Below are 25,529 nucleotides of genomic sequence, written 5' to 3' on the forward strand. Positions count from 1 at the left end.
TGTTGGAACGATATTATCAAACCACTATTAGATTATCTGTTGCAAAACCTTTTTTATTCCATTAGTGTGATTATTTTCCCCACTTATGGTACCCATTGAGCTCAATTTAATGAAGTTATCATTAAATCTGCTCTGTCCAAAATCAGCAATAACACTTGAACCTCCTCTTAATCTGTTTTTGTTTTTAAAAGACAAGAGTTTTTTGCATTTTTTTTTATTGAGAATAGAATAAGAATCCAGTTTCATTTCAGAGAAAACAACTGTTGCTTGACCTTCATGGAGATGAGTCAGAAACGTGACAGACTTATGGGAAACACTGAGGATATACCGCCCTCTACTGCTCAGATCGTGTTCACACTCCAACCTCACACACTCAATTTCCTCTGAACTTTAAGAATACCCTGTCTTGCCTTTACTGATTTTTGTTTCACCTGTCTGTTAAAGGACACACATGTTGAGCTCCTATTTATGAAATAAAGAACCAGGTTTATTTTGGGTAAAGACTTGGATGACAACAATTGATGCTTTAATTAAATGCAGAGCAGAGAGCCAAAGATACAGTTAAGTAAAATCAGACAGTTATCTCCCTAGATGTTCAGGTTTGACTACCTGTTACATCAGGTCAATTTTAGCTATTGGACTTGCGGTGAACAACTACAGTAAGTTCTTGGTCTATAGTGCAAACTGAGATTGTGAACCAGGGGGTTTAAACAAATCTGGGTTGGTTCACTACTATTATTACTCTGCGTCTTCTATCGGGGAATACTCATGCAGTATGTTTTGAAACTACAAACAGTAAAATTTAATGTTAAATTATGGTATAATGTTGACACAGTCAACAAGGTAACTGTGGGCTACATGTCTTTGTGTGTATATTTGTTTAAATTTGGGAAAATTGTCATAATTTAAAGCATGCTGAATTAGCTTTTAGCAGCTCCTCTTTGCATTTCATCCATTTATTTACAGACAACTATCACTGGATTGCTTTGATACTGAAGAAAACATAAAATCATCAAGATTCTCAATTAAGTTCTGTCACAAAGAGTTTATGGCCTGCCATTTGAGATAGGGATCTACTCTGGAAGTATAAATCATTATGTCGACTCTTTAAGTAATTCAGAATGAAAAGATGCATGTTTTTGATGTTCCAGGTAGCATTATTCATCTCTTCAGATTAAAAGGTATACTGATTGAAATGAAGTGTCCGCCATCATTTCCTTTTTCTTTTATCTCCTTTGTGAGTTTCCCTCCTAGACGAGGACTTCAATAATCAGCTGCAGCCTCCACCCTTTCACTACTGATGACAGCTGCACTTAAACCTTCACCACGGCAACACTAATGTAATATTTCACAGCAGATTTGAAGCGTCATCTACATCAACTGTGATAACATCCAACCTGACCATCGATTTCTAAAGGATAACGGGGCAAATGGAAATGGAAGAAATCAGAGCTTCATGTTAACATTTCTGAAAAGCTTTAATTGAAAAAAAAAAAACAAAAACTGAAGACCGAGATGGAAGACAAAAACATTTTAATATAAAATACTGTAGGTCAAGACACTACATGATTGGAGAGTAAGAAAATCTCATTCTGTATTGATGCAAATGATTCACCACTTATTGACTTTCCTGGTTGGGAAGACCATATTCCTACCAGCTAATGTATGATGGAAACGTAAACTTTAGTAAAAGTGCTTCATACAAAAATCAGTGGGTGTCTTTGTTCATTAAAAACTTTATATACAAGTACAAAAATTGAAATGAGAGACAGATAATACAGAAATTATTTTAGAAACCACAGTAAAAGAAAATCAATGTGAAAGGTCTGAAGTAACACAAAACACTGATTTTCAGACAGGATTCTTTCGTACGTCAATGAATGCATTGTTTGAAGTCAGTGGTCCGACGTTGAGGCTGGAGCGGCGGGACTCTCGGCGAGACTTAACCACAGGCAGGCCGCCCCAGGAACCTACACCAGTTTGAACTACACGGTTAACAGGAGCGTCCCCAGCCGCTGGGAGCCACAGCTCCTCCATGACAGCGGGTTCCTCCGTGGGGAGAGAAGAGCGTCTCCATGTGGACGGGAGAGGGGTGTTCACCAGCTCGCGCATTTCCTCCCTGGATCTGGAAGGGTTCGCAGACTGACCCATCAATCTGCCTCCTGGGCTGTCCTCGGGGCAGCGGGGCAGCTTCTCCATGCTGCCAATGCCTGCTGGTTTACCTTCAGAGGCCACAACTGAAAGACAACACCAGACTTGAGTGCTACTACTCTGAGCCTGTTGAATGTCAACACAGACGTCAAGACAGATCTGAGGGCCAAATAGATTATCAAAGAAATAAGATGTTCGACCCTCTATATGTCTCTGAAATAACCTTTCTAATCTGTAACAAACTGAACTGACAAGAACCGGTGTGCTTGTTGGAAATGAACCCACTGACATAATTTTATTCTGTTGAACATTTGTGTAAAATTTTGTGATAATCAGCATATCAATTATTGGGTTATGGCCAAAAAACAACTTCATCCTTTTACCTCCAAATTCTAATCAATTCGTTCTTAAGTCTAACTGGACACTTGTGCTAAATCTGAAGGAAGTGTTCCTGAGATACTGTGTTTAATAACCGCATACAGACGGATGTACAACCTGGAAACATCATACCACCAGCAAGTGTTGACACTGCCCTGGAGGCATAACAGTGTTTACAAAACGCAAAGTATGGCTTAATAACACAAATATCTGAAGCCCTCTTGCTGCAAGCTGTAAACACAATGATTACCATAATCATAGATATCATAAGCAACAAACACTTTGATCTAATAATACCATTTACCTTTAGTATGCTCCTTTGGTTGGTTGGCTGAACCACAGAGCTCCCTAAGTTTGTTGCTCAGTTCCACATTTGCCACCTTGTAGTGGCTCAGCTCCTTGCTGAGGTTATGGATCCATCCCTCATACTGCCGCTGCCTTCCTGCCAGGCCCTCATCTATTTGCTCTGTGGAGAACATTTAAAAGGTAAGTAGAAGAGTGTTCAGAAATGACTAATAACTTTACATGACTTTCTGCACTTCAATCCAACTTATATTCTCCTTGTAAACCTAAAGTATATCCATTGTAGACAAATTATTGAGCAATTCATTTCAAATGGTGCTAGAAGATAAACACGTGCAGGAAATCTTTGTTTTTTTTGGAGGAGATAACAAATTGTTTTACTCATAATAAGTCCAAGTGAGCCGCACCTCGACACTGCTGCAATAAAAGCTGCACGCTCCTCTCATGCTCCTTCTGCTGTTGCGTGAGCCGTCGATCTGTGTCGAGCTGTGTGCGATCGAGGGCGTTCTCCAACCACTGCACCAGCCTCTGCTGATCATCCAACTGCATCTCGAGCTCGGCCAGGGCAAGTTGTAGCTTACGCTCCTCCTCACGCAGAGACACCACCTACAGGAGACATTTACATATATTCTCTTCAGCATAAATATTGCAGAGATTAGCCATAAGGAGTTACGTGCCTCAAGTAGGTGAGAACACAGATTAAAAATGCAGAATCTCAGGTTCTGTGTTGCACAGACCTTGTCAAAGTATTTGCACAGCAGAGCTCTGGTCTCAGAGGCAGACAGGTAACTGAGTTTAGCCATTAGGTTCATCTCCCACTGCGACAGCATACTGGCAGATGCCCTCAGCTGTCTCTGCCTCTGAGTGATGGCCTCATTCTTGTACTCAATGGCTGCATCCAGAGCCTCGATCGCCTCGTCAAACTGGAACAGTGTTCGCTCCTCCTAGAAACATCAGAGAGAAGAGGTGGGTTCCATGAGAATATTAACACAAACATTTAAGTTCATATTGTTGCCATGTGAGAGCTAAATACATGTTTGCAGCACAGCAATACCTCTATTACTAACAAAAAAATCTTTCTCTGCCACACAATTAAAAATATGTTCGTCTGTCAGTGCTATGAAGACACAACAAAGTATCCTATTTACGGAAGCCCTAAAGGGTCATGCATTCATACAATTTATTTCCTCCATTTTCCCGTTATCTTGGGAAAACAAAGTTTCGTTATCTCGAGATCTCGAGAAAATAATCTCGTTATCTCGGGAAAACGGCAGTTGTTATTTCGAGATAATAACTCGAGATCTCGAGAAAACAAATGAAATTAACTCGTTATCACGGGAAAACGGAGGAAATAAAATGTATGAATGCATGGCCCTTTAGGGCTTCCGTACCTATTCACTGTTGAGGACACAAAGTCTCAAGTATTGAACCCTGGAGTAATGTCTGACCTCAGGTGAGAGCAGGTTACCCTGCCGCAGCTTATCGTCCAGCTCCACTCTTTGTTTCAGCAGTGAGTCTTTCTCTTGACGCAGGTTAGAGATCTCTTGCCGAATCTGTTGTGAGTCTTGAGCACTGCCGCTGCGAAGAAGACCGTTCCTCTCACTCAGCTCTTGCTCAAGTGTCTCAATACGGCCTGTGAGTGTCACCAGGTCTTTACTCAAGGCCTAGAGTAAATAAAAGAAAAAACTTTTTAGTATTTGCCAGTTTCCTGTGTCACCTAATTTAATTGTTTGTGGTTGTTAATACCTGACTGGAGCGGAGCCTCTTGGTCTCCAGGCCGCTGCGTTCCTGTAGCAGAGCTTCTTTCTTGGCCAGGATTTCCTCTCGTTTAGTGAGTTCTCCTTCCAGATCTTCCAGCCCTCTCCTCTGTTCCAGTACCCGCTCCATTTCCTCATCCAGCCAGCGTTTTTGTTCCTCAATCTTCTGCTCACAGCCAGTCAAGACACACAAGGTTGCATCATGCAAATTAACACAGACACACAAACTGAAGCGACAGGGGAGTGACAAGCAAAATTCAGACATTTCTTAAAATAAAAAAAACCAAAAAGATTCTGCATTTAAGATCAAACTATCATGTGTTTAATTTTCTTCTGGGATTTACAGCCAGTTTGTTTTCTATGAATTCAAAGTTAGTTTTTGTCCCACCTGTTGTTCTTCTAGTGAGATGACAGAGCCGTTACTGCCGCTGCGTCTCTGCCTCTGGAAGGCAGCGATCTCCTCTGTTTTTATTCTCAGGATCTTCTGCTGCTGCTCGTTCTTTATCTCGAGCTCCTACAGAAGCAATGGAAGAAAGGAAGAGTATACAGTATACTTTTGATGAGTAGCGGTAACAATTTCCAACAACTGAAGTGGCCTTGGAGAGTAAATTGTTGATAAATCAAAATAAAGAATGTTTTAATCACTTTTCAGGTTGGACTGCTGGACTTGTTCAGACAGTTCAACTCAAGCACTACATGAACAGTCAATTTCCACCCACTTGTTTGCTTTTGTAAATATCTTATTGTTTTTTGTAAATATCTTGTGTTTCTATTTATTTTCTATTTAATATTTCTATGCATATATTTCTGATTCTTACTTGCACTGTTGCACCTCGAGCAGTTGTAACATGTGAATTTCCCCATTGTGGGATAAATAAAGACAATCTTAATCTTACACTGGAGAGCAACGCTGCTACTAAATTTTAAGCTCGGTGTTGAAGTATTTGACACCATTTAGACGCGAAATATTATTTCTAAACACATTGAGCCCCCTCTGCGGGATTGGCCTGAGGTACCTTGACTCTGTGAGTTCTTCGTTGCATCTCGGTCTCCAGACGTCGTTTCTGCTGACTTTCCTGGCGCAGACGCTTCTGCAGCTGCTCCTGCTGCTGCCTCATACTCTGAACACTTCGCTCCAGCTCTAACACTCGACGTTCGCTCTGGGCAGGAAGGTTAGCGAGACGAGCGGTATCCCTCTGACGCTGACTGAGAACCTAATATGAAAAACACATTTTGCTTTACAGAAGTTCAAATGTGCAGTACCAGGACCACATAGAAGAATACGTCTGTTGCCTATGTGTTCTATAGAGGTGTGAAAGTCAAACCTGAACTTTGCTTTGAGCTGCAGCTATCTTCCTGCGACATTCCTGTGCTCTGGTCTTGTCTGTCGTGCTGATCTCTCTCTCTTGCTTCTCTAGATCCTGCAGCTGCCGCTGGGCCTCCTGCAGCTCCTGTCGAGCCTGCACAGCTTCGCTCTCCAGGGCCGTGATCTTGTGGCTGTACTCCTTGTTCAGGGCCTGAGCATCCTTACCTAAAAAAACATCCCCCACAAGCAATTGTTTTACAGAAAGACATGGAAGAGAACCTCAATTTTGGGAAAGTCACTGAGATTGAAATTTCTACCTGTTTTGACCAGCTCCTTGATAAGTTCTTCCTTCATGCGGATGGTGACAGAGAGCTCCCGGATCTTTTGCTGTGCCTGATGAAGTCCCCACTCAGAAACGCCTTCAAAACTTTTCAGACTTTCACGCACAGATGTCTCCCCGGTACTGGAGTTGGCTACACAGAGATTTTAGAGAGGACACAAGAGGTCAGCAGGATGGTATGATGAGGAAGTTGACCGAGTTTCAGAGAAATGCCAAGGTTCAAGCCTTCATGTGTGATCTTCCTTTACTAACACAGATTAGTACTACCTGTTTGACTCTCACCCTCCACTTGGGCATAAAGCAGGTGTAATATGAATCTCGGATCACAGAATAGAGACTAAAACACAGGCAAAAACATTATTACAAGCCTGAGGTTACCCTGACTCTACCAGATCAACGTGGAAACATCTGATTGCAAAAGGAACCAACACAATGCAAAAATAAATGAATTGTGATCCCATATGTGGCCGGTGTCTCACTTTCTGAGCAAAACAAAATAATCCAACATTTCTCAAACGTGGAAATGGACATGCTCTGTTCACCAAAAGACTGCATGCCTAAACATCAGCAGATCAATGCTGTGTGGTAAGATGCAGTGAAAAGTTCCCCACAAACATACGATGCAACACAGGAGAGTACACATGTGGATCAAGATGTTCCTAATAGATTTTAAGCATGTGATTTTTTTCTCTCAAATATTTCACAACTTTGGTTGCATATCACTTTTGCTGTGTAACTGAAAGTGGGATTGTTTTTTGCAAATTGGATTTTAGATTTTGTGAATATGTAAACAACGTTTCAACAATAAGGTCGCATAAACAATGTTATGAACATTAGAGTCCCAGTGGATCCTTTAATTTTGACTTACATAGGTACAACTAAGGTTGTTAGACTTACATGCTTTTCTGGCTAAAGCTGGGTGCTGGTATGGTTCATGCAGCTGAGATATGAGCCCTCTACCACCGACAGCTAGTCCTCCTGACAGCATATCCCTCTTGGTCCACGTCAGGTTTACCTGCCTTTTTACACATAACACAACATGTGCAATTATATTAACACTCCCTCATGTATGCATTATTTATATTATCAACACTTCATTTAAATAGAGTTAAGCTACAAGCTATGATTTTTAGAAACACAACATACTTGCGTCTCTCCCGGATGAGGTTGAAATGACCGCCCTCGTCTTCTGTGTCCTGCATTTCTTCTCCTCCTGGGAAGTCCTGCTCCTCACAGAGGCTACTATCCTGATCACCACAAGGCCCATTTCCAAAGTAGCCCACTGGACTGACCTGAAACAACACACAAACCCACAGCCAGGGCCAGATTTAATGGAAAGATTTAACACACTCACATACACACACATTTTGATATTTGGTAAACAAACACAATGACTTAACTGCCACATGATTATTATTATCCTCATTAATTTAGTTAGTTAATATATATTACCAAACTATTTATATTTGGGTATTCATACACAATTGGTTAGTCAGGTATTTGCACTAAAAGTTAAGCGAATGTTATGTTTGTTTAAAAAATGAATACATAAATATATAAACATTTAAATCAAGTTTGATATTGGAGATTGTTTTATATTTTTACATTTTTATTTAAAAAAAATTTAAACCATTTTTTAACTTTTAAACAACACAGGCTGAAAAACTAGCTCTGCTGGCTGGTTACCTGTCTGTATGTGCCTCCATTCTGACTGTGCTGCATGGAGCCCATGGGGGCCGTGTGAGGTCGTGATCTCAGGTTAAGACCCAGTCCCATCAGCCCTTGTGTGGACAGATGACACTGCATATCTGCTATCAAGTCCTGTTGCTCCTGCAGCTTATCGCTCTGAGACAATCAAATAAGAAATATATCACATGAGGCACTCCAAAGATGGCTCATATTATGCAGCTAAGCTTGGTTAACCCTGCTGTGACCATGCAATTTAATATAATGAATGTGGCATGCCATGACTAAGCTGTGACACACTGCACTGTCAAAACAATATTAGGATTTCACTGCATCTCACCTGCTGCTTGTATTGCTCCATAGCGTCCTCCAGAGCAGCTAAAAAGTCTGTGTTTTCAATCTCCAACCGCTGGATTTGCGCCTGAAGCTGGACGATACTTTCATCTTTCTCTCTTTCATGCTCATGGCTCCAACTCTCCTCTGCAGCCTCTGGATCCTGGGTAACACATTTATAAACATGACAGTGCTGGACATCTACAATTCCTGAAATTTGACTGAAACATTTTGTTTACTTTGGATTGTGAATGAAACACACCTGGTTCCTTACAGAAGGCCTTCCTCTCCTTAACGCGATGCTGTCCTCAATACCGCTGTCTGGCCCTGAGGCGGTGGTCAGCCCGCTCCGTTCCTCCTCCACTGAGCACAGCCACTCTTTCACTCTCAGGCCCTGTTCTGCCGTCAGAGCCCCTTCACTCTGCAGCTCCCGCAACAACCTGTGAGTAATAGAAGATTTTGGAGGAAGGAATCAATGTTTCTTTAATCAAAAAACACATCTCACAATCAGAATGTGAGACACATTAAAATATCATGCAGACTTAATTGAACTATAATAATCATCTGCTTTGACCTGTAAGCAGTGTCTGTGCACGTCCTGTAGTGGGCACTCTGGACTTGCAGTCTGCTTATCTCTCCCTCTCCAAGTCGAGGCCTCCTGCTAGGATCAGCGTGAGAAATGATGCGGGTCTCTGAACGCTGGCGGTTTTCGAGGGCTCTGCGAAGGGCCTTGATCTGTTGCTCAAGCCCTTCCACCCGATCCGGCTCTCGCTTGCAGTTGACTGTCGCCCGGTTCTGAATGTTTCTGGCCCTTGTGGCATAGTTTAGCGTATTCAGACTTTCATCAAAGTCTGAGGAGGATGGGCTGATGCAGGCAATCATCAGTGTTTTTGAATTTCCACCCAAAGAGTCTTTTAGGATCCTAGGTGAAAAAAGGATTATATAAATTCAACCAAAGTGATATTTTACACCAATTTCTGTTCTGGTATGTTAAAATATCTAATGAAATTATTGAAAATGTACCTTGTGATTTTAGAATCTCTGTATGGTATGTGAGAGCCTTTCCTCTTGGGGTCCCCCAGTGCCCCGATAACATTTCCCAGAGCCAGAAGGCCGCTGTTAATCTGGATACTCTCTTTCAGTCTCTCTCCAGTGTTCCCCGTCCTTAAGATGCGCTCAGACCCTGCCAGGTCAACAAAGTGGAACTTGGAAGACAACATTTGTGGTCCAGAACTTGTAGCAGTCCCATAGAGGCGAGAGCTTCCTCGGCGCTGGTCCATATACACGGTAAAAATGGTGTGCGAGCGGCTGGAGTTCGGATTCATCTGGGTTGCACCAGTGTGCCGGGCTGTGTTTCCTGACTCCAGTAAACTCAACACCTCGTCAAGACCCTCCACTTCACACTCCTTTACCCCACACAGAACTATGAAGTTACACAGACAAAAACATTAAATCTAGATGAGTGCATAAAGTGAAATGCTGCATAACATTTCATAGCATAACCACAGAAACATGCTTAATACCAATGTTGCCTTTGTCCTCCCGGATGTGGATGTCCTTGCTGGCTGTCTCCACCTCCAGTAAGTCCTTGAACTCCTCTTTGTAGACCTCCAGATACGAGATCCGCACAGAGAAGTCTGTGAGGTCATTTTCATCCAGCAGCTTGAAGATATCAGCAACAGCCCTGGGGATGATGCCCTGCTCCTCATCTGTAAAGGAGCCTACAAACACAATCAAAACATTCAGAATTCAGAATAAACAGAGCTGGCAATAATAACTGAAGAGTAAAATAAAATAAAATGTATAACAAATAACTTACAAATATTAGCTTCTCCAATGGTGTACGTCTTGCCGGAGCCTGTCTGCCCATAGGCAAAGACGGTAGCGTTGAAGCCTTGAAAGAAGGCATCTATGAGTGGTTGGACTGACACAGAATAAACCTCCTCTTGATAGCAAGTTTCTTCAAATAGGTAGTCGCAAAGAAAGTGCCGGTCATGGCCCAGTGTAACCCGACACAGCTCCGAGTCCACAGTGATGCAGCTCTCGTGGCAGTGTAGAAGCTCTTTAGGCAGCAGTGGACGCACTCGAACAGCTACCTGCACTGCAGAATAATCCCCTCTGCCTTGGCCACCGGGCACTTTGGGAGACATTTCTGCCGCACAGCTGGAGCTCTTCGGTGTTCCTCCGCTATGTATGGATCATCTTTGGGCCACTAGAGGGGATAGAAATCATCTGTCACCAAAGGTTGTTTTCCAACATCTCATGCAATATTGCTATGAGTAAGAATGTGACCCATTACGGGACCATGCAATGAACCAACCAAGCAGCTCAAACACACATTTTTTTGGTCAGGTATGCAACAATTTTTGCTGTGAGACCACAAAATTTTTTTACTTTCAGTTACAGCAGAAGAGGCCGATATGAATAAAAATGTATACTTTGATTACACAACATCAATATTTAATATATGAGTATTCTGAAAAGTTATGAGAAACTATTTACAGATAAAATAACCAGAAAAAAAAGTCTCACTTTGGCTAACGAAGCAAATTAAAGGTAATCAAGGTACTTCATCACACTGATGTAAAAGAGAAAAAAAACAACAACTTACTGCCATATAGCTCAACCTGCTCACTGATGTGCAACCATGTCAGCATGTCCTATTACAACAACATGTAAAGCTTCACCTTGCCCTCGCCTCTAAGGGGGGTTGAGGCTTTATATGGTGTTTTGAGGGATGCAGCACACTTTGATCTATGAATCACTGCTACATCACTATGAAACTTACTGAAAGTAACGTGAGACAACGTGGATCAAACGTAAAGCTACGGCAGTCTTTAAAATCTGGCAGTCCCACAACTTTGAACTCATAGGTTCACGTTAAAAGGCTTACATTATTACTATAGCTAAGATAACTTTTAAAACTCCCACGTTAGCGCCGAGTAACTTATCTCGAGCCTGTTAGCGAGGCGGCGTTAGCTAGCCTCTGTTTAACAAAGTAAACAGCACCGTTATCCGTGTGACAAACACACGAGTCGTCTTTCTCCTAAACTTCCCAAGAAGCATCCCAACTTCACCCACTAACCTCGTTTTAGTCGCCCGTTTCCTAGGTTTAAGTTCAGCTAAGCTAAAGTTAGCCAGTTAGCCAGCAGTGCGAACAACAAAATCAAAACATGGGGATGAGGCTGGATGTTTAAGGAGCAGCTGCAGCACGTTCCTGCGAGAAAAGTGCGTCGTCAAACTACATGCAGTGACTGGGTAAGTTCATGTAACCGCTAATAGTTGACATAACTTACTTTAATGCGGCAGAAGTTACACCATGGGGTTGAGGATAACACTGGAGTGGTTTTTTTTTTTGGAGAATGGAAGTTGAGGGGGGAGCCGAGGGGAGGAGCCCGGGGGGAGCCTGGGCTCAGCGCGGGGCTCAGCTCCGGGCTCCGGGCTCCGGGCTCCGGGCTGGGTGTGGTCTGTGGAGCGCATCATGGCCGAGAGGTTAAAGGTGCACTGTGAACATTTGGGGAAGTGCCCTCCTGTCACACCTTTAAAGCTGCAGATTAAATAAAGGACGAGTTCACCCAAAAATAAAACATTCAGTCATTATCTACTCATAAACTCATAACTCATAAACATTTCTGGAGCTTCACAACAGAAAAGCATTGCAGCATTCTTCAGGACCGCTGAGGTAGATGGGGACTGGTGATTTTGATACAAATCGATGATTCAAAATCTTACATGCAAGAATTGTTTGTTTGTTTGTTTGTTTGTTTGTTTATTTTGTATGTTTGAGCTCTGGGCCACTCCCAGACCCAATGAAGGTTTTATGTCCTGTCCTGACTTGGATCACTCCCAGACTGTTTGGAGGGAGTCTGTCCGATCTGGAGCGACATTCTTTGTTATATATACATATATACATGTGTGTGTGTGTGTGTGTGTGTGTGATTGTGTGTGTGTGTGTGTGTATTGGCTCCGTATTGGCCTACATAGGTATAGAAATAAATCATCTGAGTGAAAGACTAATTTTATGTTCTTAGTTATCATCCTGGATTCTTTCAATGTCTCTGTTTTGTTGTAGGATTTGATAAAAAATGCAAATAGTGATGGTGAGAGTGGACATCCTGTTTTGGTTCTCTGATAAAGTGTGAACCTCGGGGAGGTGAACCCCCGTTTGTGATAACTGTGGTCCGTCTGAAGTGTACAGTGTTCTTATCCAATGAATGAACGACTCTCCAAAACCAAACTGATGGCATCTAATGACACAATTATGGTTTTGTTTTTCTTGATATGTTGATTAAGTAAAAAAAATAACCTGAGGATGTAATCTGAAACAATATGTTTTGTTAAGTAGTGAAAGGTGACGATAGCTGCATGGGTGGGTCAGGACTTTATTGGGTTTTTATAGAAGTGTCATTATAGTAGTATTCATGTGTGTGAGTATGGCGGGGGGAGCTTTCATTTCTGCTCTGTATTTACTCTTTAAAATAGTGATTATATGTCCCAGACATACTGGAAATCCATCTGGTCCCGGTGACTTATTATTTGGCAGTTTATTCAGAGCTTTATTCAGTTCTTCAGAGGCAAGGGGTGCATCTAAAATGGTAGCTTGCTCTATAGGTAGTAGAAAAGTATCTGTTTGTAATTGGTTGGGCTTTCATGATCTGAGGAATAAACAATAGTTTGCTAAAACATTTTTCAAACACATTTTTATATCCTGTGGATTCTGGGTCATAAGCGAGGACGGGATAATTGCTTTCTCTTTTTTGAGTTGTATTAGATTCCCCAGATTTATGCTTGATTTGTTACCATATTTAACATTTTCATCTTTGAGTTGTTGGATAAGGAACTGTGTTTTTGGTTTATGATACTTTCCAGTTGGGTTTGAAGTTGACTCAGTTAATTTTGTATTTGATTAATGGGGTTATTGGCTTGTGAACCATTTATTTTCTCTAAGGTCTTTTCCTGTTCTTGTTGCTGTTTTTTCTTGTATGATTAATAAGATATGGTCATACCTCTCTTTGCTGCTTTGCCTGTTTCCAGCACTGATGGTGACATTCCTGGAGAGTCGTTCATCTACAGAAAGGTTGCCCTCTCTCTTTGAATCAGTGAGTTGAAGTCAGGGCCTTCTAAAAGTGATGTATTGAACAGCCATTTTGCGGTAGGCTCAGAAAGCTAACTGCTGATCACGAGGAAGATTTATGGGTGTCATATCTCACAAAACCTGCTGGAAACAGAATAACTTAGAATAACCGAGCACAGAATTGAATTATCTAATCATAGTTTCAAATCAATTTCAATGACAAACCTTCACTCTGAACTGAAAGAGCATGGGTCAGATTCATATGAGTACAGTGTACCTTTCATATTCTCAATATGTGTTTTTTGTCAAACCTGAATCAGATAAATATAAATATATCAGCCTTAGAAATCTGACCCTATGATTTTAACCAAAAAAACTAAAACAAAACATGTAAAGGATAAGTTTTAACGTGAAGTTAGTCCCACCATAATTTGCAAATGTACTTTGGTATTTTTCCGCTGTGCATGTTACAACCTGAGACCAACCCCATCTCCAAAGTAATGACAGCGAACGTTTCTGTGAGGGAAACAACGTTAGAGTGAGTTCAGCATGTCTCCTCTGGCACCAGCAGGGGGCAGTGTCACACTGTGGTTTACATGCACACCAATAGACTCCTTTGCAATGACTTTGAGACATAAAGCGGTTTTCTCTATAGCACTAAAACATGTGAACAAATGTTTCATATTTGTGATTGTGCACAGGCACAAAGATGTTTAAAGGATTAAGCTACAAGCTGAAATGTTATCATCATATATCAAAATAGCCTCAAAGCTGAAAATGACATGGCAAAAAATGTATTTTACATTTAGTCATGAACTACACTGACTTCTAAATATTCACTAAATAGAGCTTCACTGACAGTTACTGTGCGCATGGTCAAGAAAAGGTCTACAGTCATAGTCTGTTTATTGGACGTGTTAGATATTCAAAGCCGCTCTACAGTGCAGACAGTTTTCCAGAGCAAAATGCTTTAAACAAGGCTGGTGTAACTCCGGGAATGTAATACACATGCTCGTTCACACCCTGAGCCACAATAATTACATTTATTCACACGACAAAGACAGATGTGACCTGTTATATTATGGAGGCCTAACAATAACAGATAGAGAGAGAAGAGGTGAACCTTAAACAGGAAAAATGTCCACATCTTCCTGGTAATAAATGTTGAGGCGGCCACAGAAGTGCTCATTCATTTTTATTGTCGATTGTTGGAATCCTTGTCTTGTAGTTTTTAGCAGCTTTCATGTAAAGTGTTCATTTCCTGTTTCAATACCTTTTCCACAGTTGGCTTGTACATAATCAAGTACAGTCAGAAAGTATTATGACAGTGATCCTTGTTTGCTCCACTCTGTGGAAGCTCAAAGATGAAATTGAAGTTGTGTTAGTATCATATGAACAGTGTCGGATATGTGGCACTCCGCCTTCTGATAGTCATAGTGTGGAGTATACAGCCAATAAAAAAATCGCTTTACTTTCCTACTAGCTTTTAATTTGCACTGTAGTAAGCAGTTTTTTGAGATGCCCTATTATTGCTCATCAACAGATTTTGATCGCTAAACCAAGAAAGTATTGAATATGTTTTTTTTAAAGTGAGGCATTTCTCCTTTTTGCTTTTCCTGCTTAATGAATAATCCCAAATGCATCCGTTAATATAAATTCAAATTTCAATGACTCTCTTTAGCACCACTATGAGGCCCATACGCCTATATTTCTGCAGGCCGATGTTGTGTGGTCAGCTTCAGCCTATGAATGAAACATTTTGTCATTTGAGTTACAAAGCTGATGAAATCTTTTCTGTGTGTCATGTCGAGTCAATTTTTATTTGTATTGCACTATTTCACAACAAAAGTTATCTCATAACAGTATCAGTCTTAGAAATCTAACCCCGCGATGTTAACAAATAAACCCAAATTAGGTGAGAAATGAAAGCCTCAATGTAAAGCCTTAATCTGAGCATAAATTGCAGATATAATTTGGTCTTTTTCCACTTTGCTTGGAGCAAAACTGAGACTACACTATAAAATAAATGAGTATGCATTGAGCTGAGACAACAGAGAGAAACAGAAACAGCATCAACGTTTTAATAGTGCAAGAGGGAGATAGGGTGTCCACTCCAGCCTACTCCACAATACCATCATATCCTGGCTGCTCAGCACTGAACTGACCTGCAGCACAGGCCTGACCACAACTTCTGTGGGCACTACTGGCATGCCTGTTATCCCCCCTCCCTACCTGCATGCCCACATCAAATGGCCCCGAGCCAAACTGACTGTGAAGTCCTGTCTGCACTCTCTGGAGCCTCGGCAAACCCAGTCACACTCTCCTTTGTTCCATTAAACTTCAGACGAGACCGAGGTATTCCCTTTCAAAAAGTAAGTACCATTGATAACCAGGCCTGCTGTCAAAGAGAGAGTGCTGGTTTCTCATGACCATGCCTCACGACCAGACTGAGATCAGGATATTGATTTCAGTCCAGAACACACTGCAAGCACTCATTAGCAGTTTTTTGTTATCTGTACGGTGTGACTCAGCCGCATTGGAGAGAAATGTAGAGAAAGGGTAGTGGTGGTGGAGATGGAGGAGTGGGGTTGGAAGGATGAGAAGCTGGATGTAATGTGATATGGTAGAGGTGCAACGTAAAGGAGGGGACAGCGAGGGGTGAAACAGCACAGACAAAACACCAGATTCAACCCAATTGTCAGAATAAATGTTAGCTAAGTAATTTAAAACTGAACATTTCTATATGTTGCAACTTTACATTTGCTTAGGGTGAATTTTCTTTCTTGTCACAACGCTGTGCTTATGCTCTGGTTAGGATCACGCACATAAACCCCTTGTTTAGGGTAAGGACAACATCATGGTTTGGCTTAAAATACCTGTTTTGATCAGCATGATCACAGAGGGAGATGGTCTGATTTCCAGTGAAAAATAGCTGGTTTTGGTCACCACAAAAAGGGCTGGTCTCCTTAAAAATATCCAGTGGTGTGACTCGAACTGCCATTTGGCAGCCTCGTTGGCTTATCCCACCACCATCCCCTCCACCCCTGATGTGAAAGGTGGCTAATAAGCATTTTGTGTGCGCATGATATGCAACATTTGATACAAATGTCAACCCTTGGACGTATCTGTGGTTTGTAGAAACTGCTAACATTATATCCGGGCGACTGGGCTGCCAGATCCCAGATCACAGTTTGTATATATTTCTGTCAGTGCCCAAGCACTGCTGCAGGGAAACACTGACAGGATAAGTTGTAGATAAGTGGAGAAGCTTTTTATTTGGGTGCTGGGATGGGAGCTATGGGAGGACAGGAGCAGAAAAGCAGTCTGGTTGAACTCTGGATTCTGAGTCATCACCTCTCCCAGAGGGGCAAACATAAGGACAGCCCCCCATTCACCTCCTGCTTATTCTTCCATTGCAGAGTGAAGAACAGTGAGAGGTCTATTCTGTGGTGGTAATAAAGACAGCAGTTTTTAATTCAGCCCGCACCCCTCGGCCAGTGACTGACTGACTGGCTGGCGTGAATCGTCCTCTATTCAGCCTTCTCTATTCAGCCATCACTCTCTGTCTGTCTCCCTATCTCCATGCATCTTTTTTCTTTACTCAGCGTGCAATCTCGTTTTGGGATCCCATGACTAGAGCACCCCCCCACCACCTCCTTCCCCCCGCTGTGGCGTCATCAGTGAGTCTCAGTCACAGTCTGGAGCCCCCTGTGCAACTAAAGACATCCTGTTTGTGTCCAGCGAACCTACACTGTGCCTAACCCTCCACAGATGTACTCATGAGTGGTTTCTTTTTCAGAAAGTTGTGCAAGACCAAGGAGACGATAGATGGCTGCTGCAGCACACAGGTGACACATTTCATCACACGCATCTAAAATGCTACCATTTCATGAAGGGAAAATCACACACATTACTTGCAGGGTACATGTGACACGTGCATTTTTTCTGAGCGTGCTTGTTCTGCAAATTTAAAAGCGAAAGTTATGCATGCACTGTAAGAACACAGTGGCCCTTTGAGCAGCCTGTCTTTGACTTTCTGTCTGCTGAACAGCAGTGCTCTGTACTGTGAAAACTGAAGTGTTTCCCAAACAACCTCTGCTCACATATATCACCGCTTATATATTTATATATATAGATATATTTATATATCTATGTATATATATATCAGACTGCTCTTATAGCATAATTCACAAGGCATAGAGTTCAGTGAATTTAAACAGCATTTTATGCATTTGTAAATAAAACACCACACTTTTAAGGGTTTACATTGTGTTTTAATGACTGTATTGGAGGAAGATATAGTTGTAGTGACACCATACTATAAATTAAACAAAAAGAGAATTACAAAATCTTCACACGTCATGATTACATGTCCAGCATACATAACATACATTTCAACATAGCTGGACTCTCATTTACAAAAATAGCATTTTCTTTCAGGTTGGACTTTGGATGTTGAATACTGTTTTACCGTTTGCTATGTCGTTCACCTCTCCTACACTTCGTGCAATAAATATGTTTTAGGTAATCTATACGGAGCACTTGCTCTTATGGTGAAGTCGACAAAATATACGTCACTCAGTTTTTACTTCTGTAGCTTAATATCAGTGGCCCGAAAGAACCCATATTCAAAAACATTTATTGCACGTTGCAAGACAGATGTTATCCATCCATCACTTGAGTCAGGTGATGCTTTAGGATCAAGGATCATCTTTATAGTTGTTGAGACTATACACCAGACAGGTACACAGCAGAACGAAATGCATCCGGCTCACAAATTTATATTAAGGTCCTTGAAGTAAGCATTTGTTAATAAGTAATAAGGCCCTTATAAGTCCTCCTTACATTGTTATTAACACTATATATGTTTTATGAACACATAGTAATGTTAATAAGCATCTTTTAAGGACTTATAAGAGCCTTATGACCTATTAATTAGTGCTTATTACAAGAACCTAAATACAAAGCCTTACTGAGGGTACACTTTAGCGACCTGGCTGAAACACCTTCTTCAGCAACAGTACAACCAGATTTAAAGATGGCCACCACAATACATCAGATTATCACACATCCATGACCAAATATAGAGTCTTTAGCTAAATCCAGACCAGACTTTTGTTTGGCCTTTGTGCTCTAAGTGTGTTTCCACTTTCACCCCTCTCTTTCTAGAACTCATACTGGGAAACAAACATGGTCACTTTGGTGATGTACCTCCCCAGCTGGACTCGTCTCTCTAGCTCGCTCATCTCCACCTCTGCCTCCAGCGTTGCAGGGCCCTGCACGGGGCTCACCAGCATCAGCTGCCCTGTCACGCGGTCTGAACGCTGGACTGTGAAGTGGCGTCGAGCTTGTTTTCCACCCAGCAGAGAGAAGCGAAGTGTGTCTCCTATTGGGCGCAATGCTGAGACCCTGAACATGACGCGAGGAGCTGACAGGTTGGAGACAACAGCCAGGTAATGGTAGGAGAAGGAGTTTGGGGTCTGAGAACATGCCTTGTTGTCCAAGGGACAGGGGTTACGTTCACAACGCCTGGAAAGAGAAGTGAAAAACTGAAAATCACTCTTATTTGGATAATGGGGAGTGAAGTTGGATATTAAAAAATGATTAAGGATGATGCTCACATAGGCGACGTCTTGACATATGTAGCATTAGGGATTTTAGGGCAGTCCACACGGACACACTGGAAACCACCATATGTGTTAATGCACATCTGGTCCTTTGTGCAGTTGTTTTGTCTGCTGGCACACTCATCGATGTCTGTGGAAAAAACAACAACAGACACTTATTAAAACAGAAAAGTTAGTTGTGATTTCATTCATACTGTACGCAAAGTAAATCTAACTTCTGGAGATTTTTGTTTTTACATTTTTGATGAAATTTACAGTTAAATTTACTGAAAAGTTTCTTACATTTATGAGCTCCAAGAAAAAATGTGGAGTTTGTTGTTTTTGCTCCTTAAATCTACTATAGAGGATTTGACAGTGGCTGTTTGTAAATAACCGATTCTATGGGTTGGTGAGCCACCATGGGACCGATGGGAGGAGAACTCAGGGATTACTTTTTAACTTTCGGGATAAAAAAGTGGATTTATCTTCACTCCTGTGTATCAACCTGACTTCCACTGATGGGTGTTTAATATTGACTGATGACTGGAGCTGGAGGGGAAATATACTTTACTTCATGAACGACATTACAGAGAGGAGGGGGTAAAAGAAGAGAGAGAACTAGAGTCTCTGGTGAGTGCTCTGGTAACCCTAACCCTAACCCTAACCCTATAATAATATAATAATATGCAAAGCTCTAGTCGTTTTAAGGCATTTTAATGCAGATTTCCTATGTATTATGTCTATAAGTTATATTGAGGACAGATTTTGAACATTGTAATGAAAAGTAAAACAAATCTCAGAAGAAGAAAAACACCTTTACAGCTGCGTCCATCGCGGGTCACATTGTATCCGACGGGACAGGAACAACGGTAGCCACCAGGGGTGTTAACACAAGCATGTAAACACAGTCTCCCAGCCTGGCCATTATGGAACAGCTCACATTCATCTATATCTAAAGTGATCAACACACACACAGTTAACATCCTGCATGTAAATGTGTATATCTGATGTAGTTACAGGACACATATTAGTCGTACCAGTGCAAGTGTTGCTGTCCCTGCCAGAGATGGTGTATCCCGGCTCACAGGTGCAGTGGGTGGTCCCCTGCGTTATAGTGCAACGTGATGGACGAACAAAGGGCCCGGTGGTGGCAGCAGGCAAGGTAGAAGCAGCAGCAGTGGCTGGGGAGGTGGCGGCAGAGGTGTTTGTGATGGTGACAAAGACTGAATGAGGAGGACAGGAAAGAGAAGAAGTAAGCAGCTGTAGAGTGTTTTCATTCCCTGCTGTAATACTTTCAGTGCAGCAGCTGTGTATAGGCTCAGTTCAATCAGTGAGTCATTAATAGAAAATGTGTGACAGGCATTGTTGATGTGACATTGTGGGGTGAGACAGAGTCAGTCACAACTGCCAGTATCAAATGGAATTAAAGAGGAACTGAGTTTTATCAGCATAAAGCTCTCGTATATTGCTTTGAGCAAGAAAAGTCGCCTTTTTTCAGTCCATCAGGGTATTGTGAGCTTTAATCTAATGTGCAGCTCCTCTACTTGTGTAAATTATGTGGCTATGTCATAAAAAAGACAACAACAACAATATGCTTATGATTCATGTATTACAGTCGGAGGTTTTATACTATCAACTTGCAAGAATTCCCATTTTGTCAAATACTGACTATTTGATGGCTGACCTGACCTGCCATCCTAAAGCATCAGTATTTGATAAGATGGGAATGAGACACTTTCCACTCAGTACATATCATTATCAAAGTTTTAAACCAATTTAAGATTTAAGGAATCTTATCAATAAGGTTTGGATTCATAATGTGTTTAAGTCTAAAACGGACTTTTAGTTGATGTTTTACCGCCCCAGGGATGAGAGGAAGAGAGATGGAATAAGAGACATGCTAATTGAGTTTTGATATAAATCTGCTCCTGACTACTGTCCGGTCACAGGGAAATGACATGAACAAAACTGAACCAAACAACAGGAAAACAGAGACTGTTGTGCCCACATCTATAAAAAACTATTTAAAAACAAGAGAAATACAAAACAAACTCAGGCACCAGCTGCCTATCAACCATCATCGTCTTGGACTTAAGGCTAGAATTCAATAAAACCCACTTTGTGGTAGCACTGACGTGTATTGGCACTGACCAATGTAATCTCCTTTAGCAGACTGGGAGGATTTGGATACTAGCCCGTAAATAATGTGCTCTGCAGTGAAGTACTTGTCAAATGTTCAGTAAGTCTTAATATTGAACATTTGGTACGAAAACAGTGCTACATGTTATCTAGATGTGAACAGCTATACGACTGTGAGGTGAAACTATGTGTGTGTGGTCTGAGTACGTAGTGCGTAACACCTACATGTTGGCACAGGGCTCTGACAGGTGGCTCCAGACCAGCCTTTGGCACAGACACAAGAGAACTGGTTCACTTCATCCACACATGTCCCACCATTCGAGCAAGGAGAGGACACACACTCATTGATGTCTGAGGGAAAAGACAAAACGAGGGGTTATACGAGGAAACTCCACTGCGGCATCTGAACCTTTAAGAGAGGACATATGCAACCAAATATCTCTGATGCTGAAAGATAAAAGAACGTGACATCATGGTATATGTATGTTAGAGAGGGAATAAGGATAAAATGGGAGCAGATGAGTTGATATGAGGTGCAGGCGAAGAGTAGCGGACGCCCTGTCTTGATCAAACAGCCTTTGAGCTGTTATCTTAAAGTCAGCGAGCTGTCAGACGATGGCTGGGGACGAGGTTGGAATATCGCATGTCACAGCATTCAATAAGCTCTCTGAACGACGACCAAAGTACATAAAGAGGAAATATGATCATGGGTCACATATGAAATGTATCTCTACATGGAAAAACGTTGGTGACATGCATAAAGCACAAAAAGAGGAGCGAGCAGGAGAGGTTACAAAGAGGACGATGACAGGGTTGTAAAAAGTGATCAGTGGGTTAGATAACAGCATCAGATTGAAGAAGAGGAGAGACACTGGTGGAAAGAAGATGAGGAGGAGGCAGTGGAGAGAGTGACCGCCACAGTGAGGAAAGGTGGATCAGTGCTTGTCTCTTACCTCTGCAGGTAGTCTGCTGGCCACTCCAGGTCAGGCTTTCCTGACAAAACCTGCTCTCTGATCCTACAAGTTCATAACCGGGGTCACACAGAAAGTGAACCTCATGGCCCACGCTGTGTGACTTGCCAAGTTTTCTGCCATTGGTGGGTGCATCCAGTTTTGGGCAGGTACCTGTTGGAAAAGTAGAGGGTGATAAAAAAATGTAAAAAACGAAGCAAAATGGCAGATATTTAACCATCTTTCTGATGGTTTTGCTTACTGTTGGTGGCTCTTGTAGTCTGTTTCACTGCGTTGCTCTGCAGCAGGTTTATTTTCTTCTTCAGGTTGCGAAGACTCTGCAAGTACGAGGCTTCATGGGCTGAGAGGAGCTTCTGGACCTGCTTCAGAGAGCCTTGAATTTCCTGTCTACTAGGACAGTCCTGGAACAAAACAAAGGACGATTAATGTCATTAGGTGTGGATTCAAGTTTCAAAACAACTTGCTCAAAGCTGTAATTCACTGGCAAAAAGAAAAAATCTATATTAGAGTGTATTAATCATCATTATGATATGACATGATATGATATGATTTGATATTGCTCTATATGTAGTGTTACTGTTTGGATGTTGAAAGCTACAGATGTTGTGGTGAAACTATATATGAATTTTCTTACAAAGCAGTGCTGTTTAGCTGAATTTATGAAGACAGAAAAGCTATTCCTCTGGCTCAAGCAGGTTAAAAATAAATATTTGTCAACATGAAAAAGAGACCACAGCCACAAGGACCACAGGCCAGTGATGTCATTGATGTATTAGCTGGAGAGCCAACTTTCCGTTCGTTCCAACATTTCCATTCATTTACAAGATTTAAAACGATGCTGAAGATTTTCAAGCTTTATTTTTGGCAACTAACCACACATTCACCTTTTCAACACACTAAATCGCTCAGTCATCCTCATCAGTTTCCAGCCACCACATTCCTTTTCATAAATTACACCTGTTTGTTTTTCCGCGTGCATACTCTTGACTTTTGCTGAAAGGACAGAAACATTCTGATCGCCTCAAACACCTACTGATATCTGAGGTTAAACTACAAAACTAAACCTATTGCTTCATTACTCAATTGTTCAAGTAGATGGTTTAATTAAAGGCATAACAGACGTCCGCTCCTCTGTATGTAAACAAATAAAGGTCCGCTGAAGGAGTGCACTTGAGGCCCTGTGCAGCAGCACAGAGGCCGGGCTGTTATGTGAGTGAGTAAATGCAGCAGGATCAGAGTATGTTTCCTGTGCAAGCAGGAACCTCCTCCTCTCAAAGCTAGATACTGTAACTCAGTCATAACACCCTGAAGGTAATCAGTTACTATTCTTGTGATGTGGTGGTGACACTGTCTGGAGTTGGAGTTATGTAACTGAAATCAGCAAAAGCTATTTGGCTTGCATTACGTGGAATCACTTGCTCTTTATGATGTGGTGGATTTGGAGCTCGGGGTCAGTCAGTCAGGTATATACACCCACAGCATAAACATCACCTGTGTCACAACCTCCCTTTCTATTGGCTGGAGGGGCGAGGGAGTGGCACTGTTTTCTATCCTCGTCCTCGCCTTCATTCAACAGCATCACCCTGTCCTCTCATGCATGTTTTCAGACAACCAATTAGTGTTTTCGTCCAGCCGGGGTTATGTAAAAAGAGTCAATATTTGTTGAAAACACCTTTCTGATTTGGACAGGGTTTGGAGGGACTTCAGTCGGTCGGGGTGGGTTGGCTGGTGTTTATAGTGTAGTTGTCAAAGGCCTCTTTCTGCCCGCACTGAGCAACATTTCACATGGGTCCATGTTAACTGGGTGACAGGGTGTAGGAGGCATGCAACACTGGAGCTCAAGATTACAGTACAGTACGACGAAATTGAATTCTTCTAAATGTGCAACAACTTTGAAATACTAAAATGCAACTTAAAACAGACCTAAACCATGTGTTTATAAACACATAAACATTCTGGACATCTCTCAGAAACACAAAAGGACATGCATGCAAAGGCAGATGCAGTGTTCTGTATCAAAAAGTCTCTGAATCAAACATCTGGCAGGATTGCAGCAAAGCACCACTTAGAGATATTGAGTGCATAAATTCACTGGATCCTCTTGTTCCTGTAGCTTGCATGCAAAGTGAAAGTGCCTCAAGGTTTGCTCTGTCAAAAACATTCTATGTGATGCAAAGCAAGGACATTCACAGCAGGACCTGTTATGTACTTATAGTAAGAGGAGAGAGGAGCCAGATTTGTGCAGTTTTCCAAGCCATGAATGGTAGTTAATGAATCAGCTCAGTGGATAGAAAGGCTCTGTCTTTGTAAGCATGTTTCAAGGCTTTCAACTTGAGACATTGCACTCACTCACCTGCCCAAAAGTAGGATGGAGCGAGCAGAAACACAGCAAGGTGGTGACAATCGCAGTTGACGCAAGCATGTTTCCACTGATCCCCATGCAGTCGACGATCTGTCCTCAAATGTGTGGAAAGGTGCAGGCGGTGTGAACTTTGAGCGTGTGCAGGGACTCCAGGTGAGAGAGTGACCACGGTCGGCAGTGGAAAAGCTGCTGCAGCAAACCGCTGAGGAATGTTGGGTTTACTCTTCAGCAGCCAATCAGGGAAAGAGACTTCAGGAGAAATGTGGCCACATTATGATCCCTTTACTTAACTTGGTTGCACTTCCTCTCTGTATCTTGTTTGTGAAGAAGTGGAAGAAAACTGAACTGCAGCATGCACGCTCCATCCAGAAATATGTATATGGCACTTTGAACAGTTTGAAAAAGGGACTAACACAAATCTTCACAACTCAGCCTGATGTTTTCTGATGTTATTAAAGGCCTGTTTACAGGAAGGATATTTGTAAATGTTGTTCATTATATTTAGATTAAAAAATAATACTACTCAACATTCACTCGGCTGAAATCTGTCAGCTGAACTTGCTATCAGATTGCTGCATTTGTCGGCAGTGACAGATATCATGATCATTGTCAGTGATGGAGAGAAGCTGCAGAGAGGCTGTGCCCTCTACAGGAATGCATTCACACATGCCAGAACAGTAAATATAATATGGCTTCAAATTTTCTTTGTTAAAAGGTTCATTCCAGTTTGTTTCAGGCGTGTGTTTGCTCACTTCAGTTCAGTTTTAATTGGTTAAAATGTTCAGGTTGAGGCGAATTTTTACTAGATTCCGTATTTATTTTAAATAAAGTATGTCTTTATTATTATAATATGGCGGTATTTGTCAGGGGCAAGATTTAAGAAGTTCAGAAACAACAACACTTTGTGAAGGCGATTGACTCACATGTAGACATCCCAGTCTCAATAAACAATTGCTCAAATGGCTTTTTATGTTGACAAATTTGACCAAATTGACAAAGAAACTTTGTCACACAAGAAACTAGAGACATTCCTGTATCTTTTTTAATTTTATTTTAGCTGGTTTTGTAACTTTACAATATTGTTTAAATGTGCAATATGTCAGGATTGTCTGAACAAGGTCAC

At 41.7% G+C, this 25,529-nt stretch overlaps 2 protein-coding genes across 3 annotated transcripts; both read right to left on the reverse strand.

Moving 5' to 3' along the window:
- Positions 1-1,516: 1,516 nt before the first annotated feature.
- kif7 (kinesin family member 7) lies at positions 1,517-11,609 on the reverse strand. 2 transcript variants are annotated; one of them, XM_073465069.1, is made up of 20 exons: positions 11,551-11,609; positions 10,074-10,466; positions 9,778-9,975; positions 9,278-9,677; positions 8,829-9,176; positions 8,517-8,694; positions 8,262-8,417; positions 7,922-8,080; positions 7,382-7,527; positions 7,133-7,254; positions 6,213-6,368; positions 5,915-6,120; positions 5,606-5,803; positions 4,978-5,103; positions 4,579-4,755; positions 4,281-4,496; positions 3,570-3,776; positions 3,240-3,438; positions 2,834-2,995; positions 1,517-2,237 (listed from the first exon to the last, which is right to left on the reverse strand). In XM_073465069.1, the coding sequence occupies exons 2-20, from the start codon at positions 10,402-10,404 to the stop codon at positions 1,852-1,854; spliced, it is 4,071 nt and encodes a 1,356-aa protein (XP_073321170.1). In that variant the 5' UTR covers positions 10,405-10,466; positions 11,551-11,609; the 3' UTR covers positions 1,517-1,851. The 2 variants fall into 2 exon arrangements, with proteins under 2 accessions (XP_073321170.1, XP_073321172.1); XM_073465071.1 differs by lacking the exon at positions 11,551-11,609 and adding an exon at positions 11,340-11,408.
- A 6,884-nt stretch (positions 11,610-18,493) lies between these two features.
- Positions 18,494-24,466, reverse strand: LOC140995196 (fibulin-7). The gene is made up of 8 exons (XM_073465155.1): positions 24,398-24,466; positions 22,286-22,445; positions 22,027-22,197; positions 21,299-21,424; positions 19,972-20,157; positions 19,749-19,886; positions 18,950-19,085; positions 18,494-18,857 (listed from the first exon to the last, which is right to left on the reverse strand). Exons 1-8 carry the CDS (start codon positions 24,464-24,466, stop codon positions 18,494-18,496), a joined length of 1,350 nt encoding a protein of 449 aa, XP_073321256.1.
- Between the last annotated feature and the right edge of the window lie 1,063 nt (positions 24,467-25,529).

This window comes from Pagrus major, chromosome 4 (assembly GCF_040436345.1).
Source record: "Pagrus major chromosome 4, Pma_NU_1.0".
Lineage (NCBI taxonomy): Eukaryota > Metazoa > Chordata > Actinopteri > Spariformes > Sparidae > Pagrus > Pagrus major.